This window comes from Haliotis rubra, unplaced genomic scaffold, assembly GCF_003918875.1.
Source record: "Haliotis rubra isolate DU_JTF1 unplaced genomic scaffold, ASM391887v1 Scf43, whole genome shotgun sequence".
NCBI lineage: Eukaryota > Metazoa > Mollusca > Gastropoda > Lepetellida > Haliotidae > Haliotis > Haliotis rubra.
Window position 1 is genome coordinate 2,426,242 of NW_025767113.1, and position 12,883 is coordinate 2,439,124.

The window sequence follows — 12,883 nt, forward strand, 5'->3', positions numbered from 1 at the left end:
CCATCCAAGACTTCATATGGTGCCTCAGTGGGGAATTAGTGGATTAATAGCCAGTGACATTAACTCACTCACTCCTGGCAAGGGTTGTTGTTTGAATTCAGATTACTTAATCTACTTGATCCCTGTTGGGATGAAAGGTTACAGCAGGTTGTCTGTGAAATAAAGTGTGAGGTATTGTCTGACTGTTTGTCAAAGTGGTATGTGGTTGGTGACTGTTCCAACTCCATTATTAACTGGCTGCCAGGACACTCTGAATAAGGTCGACTGTAGCATTTACAACTCTCAGTCACCGCCAACTATATTTCACGTACGTTGTGGTTGTTTCCTGAAGAACGCTTGCACCCAGCACTTTCGCAGCTCGGCGAGATCGTCCTTGTTGTGGAGGGGGAACACCTGGGAGATGACCTTGCCGGACTCCAGGCGGGGAACTGCATGGAGGAATCACAGGTGTCATACTTCACAGATCTTGATCAATAACTGCAGTGTCTGCCTTGTGATGATTCACTTACCTTGTGACTCACTTAAGTCACACTTCACAGTAATGACGTAAGTTGTACGGCAGATATGCAGTACTGACGGGTTTTAAATCGTAATCATTATCTCAACAAATTCTGAAAGTCTGGGGTTGACAGCTTAAGTGTATAGAAAAGTACTTATTATTTCCTAACCAGTATTCTATTTGATTACTATTATTACCTCCCCAGTAATCTACTGATGTTTTTATTACTAAATTCTCTTGTTTATCTATTGTATTATAATTGCCACCCAATAATTCCAATCTTGACTGATCCAACTGCTACTCACCAATGGGTTGACCTTCCAGGAACCTGATCTTGGCGAGCTGCTCTCCCTCCACAGCTCGTAGCTCACACAGCAGGTGGTAGAGTATGTCCTGTCTTTCTTGGCTTGTCAGGAAGGTCTTCTCATCCTCCACACCAGCGAAACAATCCTGGTCCTCAAACGTGAACTCCTTCATGCCTCCACCATAGTCCATCTTCAGCGGCTTCTTGATGCCAAGTTCCTCGGTCCCCTTCAGCAAACTGGCAACATAAAACATTCATCAGTCAAATATCTACCACATCCACATCACAGTCAGAGATTCCAAGGCACTGTCAGCTATTTTCCAGCTACATCATGCTGGCCTCTAAATGATCAAGTCTGGAAAGAGAAGCCAGTGACTTACATTACAGGCGAAGCCCCACATCATTGGTCAGTAGTGTCACCAAAAAAGTGGCAATCATAATGGCCATCCCGAAGTCCAGTGTTAATAAGACAATATATTACTGGAGGAGGATAATAACATAATGGATTGCAGGGGAGAGGTATTATGATATATTTACACTGGAGGTAATAATAATATACTCAGCAAAAAGAAACATAAAAGTAGAAAAAATGGAAATATGTAACAGGGTTTTGCTGATATCCATCCAAAATGAATACCAAAATATGAATGTTTTAGGTCAATACCACATGAATACCAGGACTCAGCAACTGTGGTATTGAACAAAGCAAAACATTTTATATCCTATTATCTTCCGTCCATTCCACACATCACACATTCTGACTTCATGAAGTGGAACTGGCAGGTGAACTGGGTGGAACATTCTACATCCACTCCAACAGCTACCCAAACTGCCTGGTGACAGGTTGGATTACTGACAATGCCATGTCACATGCCCTGATGGATATAGATGGCTGACACAACACTCACTCTCTCTCTTACACACAGAGAACATTACTGCTTTATCACAACATGAACACTCATTGAGGTGAGATGAGGTGAGAATTGGGTTTAACATCGTGCTTGAGAATATTTCACTTCATATGATCTAGCGTGCACGCGTGTGTATGTGTATGTGTAGCTGCTTGTACTAGCCCAGACTTAAGCTGGTTTTATAAAGTGCTAGCCCACTGACATACCATGCCGCAGTGAAGCATGAATACCCCCACTCAGACACATTATACTGACTCCAAGACTACCAGTCCTTGTTGTACCCATTAATGCCGAGCCAGGCAAGGGATCAACAAGTACCATATTTTAAGCGCCTTTTGGTATGACATGGTCGGGATCGAACCATTTAACCTTCTGCTCTCGGGCTGGACGCCTAACCACTACACCATGGAGGCGGTCCTAACACTCAATGAGACACTATGGAGTGTGTGAGAGAAAGTTGTCAACTGCTTTAATCAGCAATATTCCAGCTACACCACATGGCCTTGAGTCAGAGAAGCGAGCCAGTGGCTGAAAGCAGTAGCATGGATCCCTGATGGTCCATGATGATCCCTGATGGCCTGAAGCCAGATCTAGACATGGTCAGGTCCTGCAAGTCTCTCACCAGGCACTCTCACATGAATGAGTTGTCAACAACATTCCAGCTATATAATTACACTAGAAATGGAAATACTACATTGTACCTACGTCAACTGTACCAAGATATAGGTTGTGACACACACACACACAATTTCCACCATCACATTCATTAATGAACTCCTGAAAGAAGGTATTTAAGTAACAGTGAACATATCAAATGTATTAGCAGGCCCACATTAACAACTCACTTCTCATACGTAGCTGTCATGTAGAAGCCATATATTCCGGAGTTGCTGTGGTGGCGGACATGAACAATTATCTGGGGAGTGCGAGTCTTGAGCCGTGCCAGGAGCCACATGAGAGTTGCATCATCCGCCTTGGCAGGAAACGTGAGAAGGACATCACAGTTCTGGGTTGGGATAGTCTTCATCCACACCTTGCTGGACACCACCAGTCTTTTCGTACTGTCCAGCCTCTTCCCGAACATCCTGTACGCTGCGGACAACAAGGAGGGAGTCAGACAGGATCAATGTTGGACAGTAGGGAAGGGCAGCAGAGAACGTCAACTCTAACAGGTTCTCAACTCTATCTAGTTACTGTATCACTGTGAGCTGATAGATGCAACATTTGAATATTTAATACCCCTGGGTTCATTAGATGGCTACTGTTCATGTATCATAATTATGGTGATGGGTAGTTGATCTAATGATCAGACTATTGTGTATAAGGAGCGGAGTGCCTGCAACATTTAAGCTCAGTCATACAGGCATGTGGCAGCAGAAGCCACTGTACTGCCCACAAAACAGAAATCAAAGAAATAATGCTGTTGTTTTCTTAAATGTATCAACATCTGTCATAGCGAGTAGACTGGTCAAAGGCCATGTACTAGTGGCAGTCATGCAATTCACAGACAGGAGCATTAGGGGCTAGACTATCTAGAACCCTGAGGGTTTTAGACAGTGGAGACCTAGACAGTAGGGACCCTAGACTTAGAACACTGAGGACTGTGGGCTCAGAATCACTAGAACCCTGAGGCATGGAACAGTGGGGACCTCAGCTTCCTCGCAGGACCCGGAAGGCTTATGACAGTGAGGGGCCCAGAGTCACTGGAGGCATGGGTCAGTGGGGACCTGGAGACTTGGGACAATGGGGCCCAGAGTCACTTAGGCATGGGACAGTGGGGACCTGGAAGACTTGGGACAATGGGGCCCAAGAGTCACTGAGGCATGGGACAGTGGGGACCTCTCAACTCATGAGGACCCAGAAGGCTTATGACAGTGAGGGCCCAGAGTCACTGAGGCATGGGTCAGTGGGGACCCGGAAGGCTTATGACAATGAGGGCCCAGAGTCACTGAGGCATGGGACAGTGGGACCTGGAATACTTGGGACAGTGGGGCCCAGAGTCACTGAGGCATGGGTCAGTGGGGACCTGGAAGACTTGGGACAGTGGGGCCCAGAGTCACTGAGGCATGGGTCAGTGGGGACCTGGAAGACTTGGGACAGTGGGGCCCAAGAGTCACTGAGGCATGGGTCAGTGGGGACCCGGAAGGCTTATGACAGTGAAGGGCCCAGAGTCACTGAGGCATGGGACAGTGGGGACCTGGAATACTTGGGACAGTGGGGCCCAAGAGTCACTGAGGCATGGGTCAGTGGGGACCTGGAAGACTTGGGACAGTTGGGGCCAGAAGACTCCCTCTGAACCATGAGGCTAGGGCCAGTGGGCACCTGGAAGACTTGGGACAGTTGGGGCCCAGGAGACACCCCAGAACGTGGAGGCTTGGGTCAGTGGGGACCTGGAACACTTGGGACAGTTGGGGCCCAGGAGACTCCCAGGAACCGTGAGGCCTGGGTGCAGTGGGGACCTGGAAGACTTGGGACAGTTGGGGCCCAGAAGACTCCCCTGGAACCATGAGGCTTGGGACAGTGGGGACCTGGGAAGACTTGGGACAGTTGGGGCCCAGGAGACTCCCCAGAACCGTGAGGCTTGGGTCAGTGGGGACCTGGGACACTTGGGACAGTTGGGGCCCAGGAGACTCCCGGAACCGTGAGGCCTGGGTCATTTTACCCCATTCAACAATCACAAACTGATTACCGCCTGTCATGTCATGTGCTTACCACGTTCATGATGGTCCATTATAACCTTAGTGTTGATTATATATTTTTTACATAAAAACTATTACACAATGCTAGGATATATTTCTTTTGGTTAATAATAGTATTCAATCAATAGAATTCATCCCGTTATATTATTATTGCATGTTTGAACTTGTTCGGCGGAAATGTGTGCACAGCTGATTGCTATTTCGGCTTTGTGTATGAGACAAATCGCATACGGTAATCTTAATTAATTTAAAGAGCAAAACTGTAACTAAAATTACACAATGCTAGGATATATTTCTTTGGGTTAAATAAGCGGTATTCTGTATTATATTTTACTGATGACTCGTCAGAATTAGATCCGTTATATTATTGTGCATGTTTGAACTTGTTAAGCTGGGAAGCGTGTGCACAGCTGATTGCTATTTTCGGCTTTGTTAATGCAGAGACAAATATGCACGGTAATCTTAATCCCTGCAAATAAAACAATGCCCAGCAAAACAACTTATAACTTAAATGGTAATTAATCTTGTCTAGTGATGTTTAATTGCAAATTTGACGTCTCTACTGACAAAGTCGTCTTCTGTTGTTTGTTCACGCGAAGTGATACGATGTTGTTTTCTTACCCCTGGAAAAAAGTTTGATGAAAGTGTAACTCATGGATAAGACGACCCCCTTCTACAGACTGCTTTTTTGGTCCTCAAAATTCGGCTTATAGACGGTCATATACGGTACTAGTGACAGTCACGCAATTCACAGACAGGAGCATTAGGGGCTAGACTATCTAGAACCCTGAGGCATGGGACAATGGGGACCTAGACAGTAGGGACCCTAGACTTAGAACACTGAGGACTTTGGGCTCAGATTCACTGGAACCCTGAGGCATGGGACAGTGGGAACCTCAACTCGCGAGGACCCGGAAGGCTTATGACAGTGAGGGCCCAGAGTCACTGAGGCATGTGACAGTGGGGACCTGGAATACTTGGGACAGTGGGGCCCAGAGTCACTGAGGCATGGGACAGTGGGGACCTGGAAGATTTGGGACAGTTGGGGCCCAGAAGACTCCCTGGAACCATGAGGCTTGGGACAGTGGGGACCTGGAAGACTTGGGACAGTGGGGCCCAGAAGACTCCCTGGAACCGTGAGGCTTGGGACAGTGGGGACCTGGAAGACTTGGGACAGTGGGGCCCAGAGTCACTGAGGCATGGGACAATGGGGCCCAGAAGACTCCCTGGAACCGTGAGGCTTGGGACAGTGGGGACCTCAACTCATTAGAACCTGGAATACTTGTGACGGTGGGGTCCTAGGCGCCTTAAAATGTGGAATGCTTCCTACCTGATGAAAGCCTTGGACCTTACAGAAGACCACTACTACCACACTGGACATTTCCAGTTAACAACTTCCCTTTTGTTCACCCGTGTCAGTATTTGATCAGTTGCTGTCAGGTCACAATTCATTTCTACCAGAGGAAGATTTGGAAAAAGGAAACATTAAATATTTACTAAAAATGCTTAATTTCTATTGTATATTTCAAATATTCCTGTACAGCATTTTAAAATAAAATATAAAAATGTAAGAATGTATTGCTAACACTTAAGGATACCTCAAAACACATTCAAGAATATATTCCATTTCTATTACTCAAATCACCTCGGAGGGAACAACTAGAACACAACTTCCAAATGAGACTGATGTATCAATACAATACTAATGACAATGTAGTGTATGTGGTCCAGGGTTGAAACACAAGCACCAGAGACGGCCATCCATCAGTGTAGTAGTGGTTGATACATCTGTCTGTCACATGGCAGATGATGGCATGAGCCAGAGGAGAAACACAATGGTATGTGTACATGAAACCATCTCATGTAACCCGAACAAGACGACCATCAAATGGCAATAGTTCCTTTTTCCTTAGCTTGACACGGATGTGACAGCATTGTCCTAAAAGTCTTAAACCACGACATCATGCTTAGTACATGCACTTTAAACAGGTACATCTGTTCAGATTTAATGTAGATCATTATGCTAAACTACAGAAAAATGACATATCAAAGATAACATAATTCAATATAACAATCACTCACAACTGTTGATTGTACTTTTGGATTCAACTGATGCTCAATTTTCCAACATTGTTTTAACAAACTTTGTGACAAAGTCAAACTTGTTGCCATGGAAGCGCCAAAACTAGAGGGACAGATATAAAAATACTCACCACTGTTGATTGTACTTTTGGACTCAACTGCTCAATCCAACATTGTTTTAACAAACTTTGTGACAAACACAAAAGGTCAGTCCTACACCACTGACTCCTTCATACAATACAGGTCAGTAAGGTTACATTAGCCCTGTATGTGTAGTCACAGGGAACAGGAGGTGAGGTGACGTGAAAGTCGGTTTAACGACGTGCTTGAGACAGGGAACAGGAAGTAGGAAACAGAAGATCAGAGCCATATCACACACAGCACATACACAGACCAAGCTATAACATGTACAAGTCAGACACAACCCTACACCAGAGCCATATCACACACACACAGCACATACACAGACCCAACTATAACATGTACAAGTCAGACAACCCTACACCAGAGCCATATCACACACAGAGCACATACACAGACCCCACTATAACATGTACAAGTCAGACAACCCTACACCAGAGCCATATCACACACACAGCACATACACAGACCCCACTATAACATGTACAAGTCAGACAACCCTACACCAGAGCCATATCACTCACACACACAGCACATACACAGACCCCACTATAACATGTACAAGTCAGACAACCCTACACCAGAGCCATATCACACACACAGCACATACACAGACCCAACTATAACATGTACAAGTCAGACAACCCTACACCAGAGCCATATCACACACACAGCACATACACAGACCCCACTATAACATGTACAAGAGTCAGACAACCCAACACCAGAGCCATATCACACACCCTACAGCACATACACAGACCCACTATAACATGTACAAGTCAGACAACCCTACACCAGAGCCATATCACACACACAGCACATACACAGACCCCACTATAACATGTACAAGTCAGACAACCCCTACACCAGAGCCATATCACACACACAGCACATACACAGACCCCGCTATAACATGTACAAGTCAGACAACCCTACACCAGAGCCATATCACACACACAGCACATACACAGACCCCACTATAACATGTACAAGTCAGACAACCCTACACCAGAGCCATATCACACACACACACAGCACATACACAGACCCCACTATAACATGTACAAGTCAGACAACCCTACACCAGAGCCATATCACACACACAGCACATACACAGACCCCACTATAACATGTACAAGTCAGACAACCCTACACCAGAGCCATATCACACACACAGCACATACACAGACCCCACTATAACATGTACAAGTCAGACAACCCTACACCAGAGCCATATCACACACACAGCACATACACAGACCCTGCTATAACATGTACAAGTCAGACAACCCTACACCAGAGCCATATCACACACACAGCACATACACAGACCCCACTATAACATGTACAAGTCAGACAACCCTACACCAGAGCCATATCACACACACAGCACATACACAGACCCCACTATAACATGTACAAGTCAGACAACCCTACACCAGAGCCATATCACACACACAGCACATACACAGACCCCACTATAACATGTACAAGTCAGACAACCCTACACCAGAGCCATATCACACACACAGCACATACACAGACCCCACTATAACATGTACAAGTCAGACAACCCTACACCAGAGCCATATATCACACAGCACAGCACATACACAGACCCCACTATAACATGTACAAGTCAGACAACCCTACACCAGAGCCATATCACACACACAGCACATACACAGACCCCACTATAACATGTACAAGTCCAGACAACCCTACACCAGAGCCATATCACACACACAGCACATACACAGACCCCGCTATAACATGTACAAGTCAGACAACCCTACACCAGAGCCATATCACACACACAGCACACACCACTATAACACATACACAGACATATCACTATAACCGCTATAACATGTACAAGTCAGACAACCCTACACCAGAGCCATATCACACACACAGCACATACACAGACCCCGCTATAACATGTACAAGTCAGACAACCCTACACCAGAGCCATATCACACACACACACAGCACATACACAGACCCCACGTTATAACATGTACAAGTCAGACAACCCTACACCAGAGCCATATCACACACACAGCACATACACAGACCCCACTATAACATGTACAAGTCAGACAACCCTACACCAGAGCCATATCACACACACAGCACATACACAGACCCCACTATAACATGTACAAGTCAGACAACCCTACACCAGAGCCATATCACACACACAGCACATACACAGACCCCACTATAACATGTACAAGTCAGACAACCCTACACCAGAGCCATATCACACACACAGCACATACACAGACCCCACTATAACATGTACAAGTCAGACAACCCAACACCAGAGCCATATCACACACACAGCACATACACAGACCCCACTATAACATGTACAAGTCAGACAACCCTACACCAGAGCCATATCACACACACAGCACATACACAGACCCCACTATAACATGTACAAGTCAGACAACCCTACACCAGAGCCATATCACACACACAGCACATACACAGACCCCGCTATAACATGTACAAGTCAGACAACCCTACACCAGAGCCATATCACACACACAGCACATACACAGACCCCACTATAACATGTACAAGTCAGACAACCCTACACCAGAGCCATATCACACACACAGCACATACACAGACCCCACTATAACATGTACAAGTCAGACAACCCTACACCAGAGCCATATCACACACACAGCACATACACAGACCCCACTATAACATGTACAAGTCAGACAACCCTACACCAGAGCCATATCACACACACAGCACATACACAGACCCCCACTATAACATGTACAAGTCAGACAACCCAACACCAGAGCCATATCACACACACAGCACATACACAGACCCCACTATAACATGTACAAGTCAGACAACCCTACACCAGAGCCATATCACACACACAGCACATACACAGACCCCACTATAACATGTACAAGTCAGACAACCCTACACCAGAGCCATATCACACACACAGCACATACACAGACCCCACTATAACATGTACAAGTCAGACAACCCTACACCAGAGCCATATCACACACACAGCACATACACAGACCCCACTATAACATGTACAAGTCAGACAACCCTACACCAGAGCCATATCACACACACAGCACATACACAGACCCCACTATAACATGTACAAGTCAGACAACCCTACACCAGAGCCATATCACACACACAGCACATACACAGACCCCACTATAACATGTACAAGTCAGACAACCCTACACCACCAGAGCCATATCACACACACAGCACATACACAGACCCCACTATAACATGTACAAGTCAGACAACCCTACACCAGAGCCATATCACACACACAGCACATACACAGACCCCACTATAACATGTACAAGTCAGACAACCCTACACCAGAGCCATATCACACACACAGCACATACACAGACCCCACCCTATAACATGTACAAGTCAGACAACCCTACACCAGAGCCATATCACATACACAGCACATACACAGACCCCACTATAACATGTACAAGTCAGACAACCCAACACCAGAGCCATATCACACACACAGCACATACACAGACCCCACTATAACATGTACAAGTCAGACAACCCTACACCAGAGCCATATCACACACACAGCACATACACAGACCCTGCTATAACATGTACAAGTCAGACAACCCAACACCAGAGCCATATCACACACACAGCACATACACAGACCCTGCTATAACATGTACAAGTCAGACAACCCTACACCAGAGCCATATCACACACACAGCACATACACAGACCCCTATAACTATAGCATGTACAAGTCAGACAACCCTACACCAGAGCCATATCATCACACAGCACATACACAGACCCCACTATAACATGTACAAGTCAGACAACCCTACACCAGAGCCATATCACACACACAGCACATACACAGACCCCGCTTATAACATGTACAAGTCAGACAACCCTACACCAGAGCCATATCACACACACAGCACATACACAGACCCCGGCTATAACATGTACAAGTCAGACAACCCTACACCAGAGCCATATCACACACACAGCACATACACAGACCCCACTATAACATGTACAAGTCAGACAACCCTACACCAGAGCCATATCACACACACAGCACATACACAGACCCCACTATAACATGTACAAGTCAGACAACAACCCTACACCAGAGCCATATCACACACACAGCACATACACAGACCCCACTATAACATGTACAAGTCAGACAACCCTACACCAGAGCCATATCACACACACAGCACATACACAGACCCCACTATAACATGTACAAGTCAGACAACCCTACACCAGAGCCATATCACACACACAGCACATACACAGACCCCACTATAACATGTACAAGTCAGACAACCCTACACCAGAGCCATATCACACACACAGCACATACACAGACCCCGCTATAACATGTACAAGTCAGACAACCCTACACCAGAGCCATATCACACACACAGCACATACACAGACCCCACTATAACATGTACAAGTCAGACAACCCTACACCAGAGCCATATCACACACACAGCACATACACAGACCCCACTATAACATGTACAAGTCAGACAACCCTACACCAGAGCCATATCACACACACAGCACATACACAGACCCCACTATAACATGTACAAGTCAGACAACCCTACACCAGAGCCATATCACACACACAGCACATACACAGACCCCACTATAACATGTACAAGTCAGACAACCCTACACCAGAGCCATATCACACACACAGCACATACACAGACCCCGCTATAACATGTACAAGTCAGACAACCCTACACCAGAGCCATATCACACACACATACACATACACAGACCCCACTATAACATGTACAAGTCAGACAACCCTACACCAGAGCCATATCACACACACACACACATAGCACAGACCAGACCCTATAACATGTACAAGTCAGACAACCCTACACCAGAGCCATATCACACACACAGCACATACACAGACCCCACTATAACATGTACAAGTCAGACAACCCTACACCAGAGCCATATCACACACACAGCACATACACAGACCCCACTATAACATGTACAAGTCAGACAACCCAACACCAGAGCCATATCACACACACAGCACATACACAGACCCCACTATAACATGTACAAGTCAGACAACCCTACACCAGAGCCATATCACACACACAGCACATACACAGACCCTGCTATAACATGTACAAGTCAGACAACCCAACACCAGAGCCATATCACACACACAGCACATACACAGACCCTGCTATAACATGTACAAGTCAGACAACCCAACACCAGAGCCATATCACACACACAGCACATACACAGACCCCACTATAACATGTACAAGTCAGACAACCCTACACCAGAGCCATATCACACACACACAGCACATACACAGAGACCCACTATAACATGTACAAGTCAGACAACCCTACACCAGAGCCATATCACACACACAGCACATACACAGACCCAGCTATAACATGTACAAGTCAGACAACCCTACACCAGAGCCATATCACACACACAGCACATACACAGACCCCACTATAACATGTACAAGTCAGACAACCCTACACCAGAGCCATATCACACACACAGCACATACACAGACCCCACTATAACATGTACAAGTCAGACAACCCTACACCAGAGCCATATCACACACACAGCACATACACAGACCCCACTATAACATGTACAAGTCAGACAACCCTACACCAGAGCCATATCACACACACAGCACATACACAGACCCCACTATAACATGTACAAGTCAGACAACCCTACACCAGAGCCATATCACACACACAGCACATACACAGACCCCACTATAACATGTACAAGTCAGACAACCCTACACCAGAGCCATATCACACACACAGCACATACACAGACCCCACTATAACATGTACAAGTCAGACAACCCTACACCAGAGCCATATCACACACACAGCACATACACAGACCCCGCTATAACATGTACAAGTCAGACAACCCAACACCAGAGCCATATCACACACACAGCACATACACAGACCCCACTATAACATGTACAAGTCAGACAACCCTACACCAGAGCCATATCACACACACAGCACATACACAGACCCCACTATAACATGTACAAGTCAGACAACCCTACACCAGAGCCATATCACACACACAGCACATACACAGACCCACTATAACATAACATGTACAAGTC

The 12,883-nt window shown here is 46.0% G+C and overlaps 1 protein-coding gene across 1 annotated transcript in view; it reads right to left on the reverse strand.

Annotated features, from left to right (window-relative positions):
* LOC124288979 (anoctamin-8-like) overlaps positions 1-12,883 on the reverse strand; it is a 68,222-nt gene that overhangs the window by 37,281 nt on the left and 18,058 nt on the right. The window contains exons 2-4 of the mRNA XM_046725578.1: positions 2,560-2,806; positions 805-1,040; positions 312-428 (exon numbers count right to left, since the gene is read on the reverse strand). Of these exons, the coding sequence (XP_046581534.1) occupies positions 312-428; positions 805-1,040; positions 2,560-2,806 (600 nt within the window). The remainder of the gene's footprint in view (positions 1-311; positions 429-804; positions 1,041-2,559; positions 2,807-12,883) is intronic.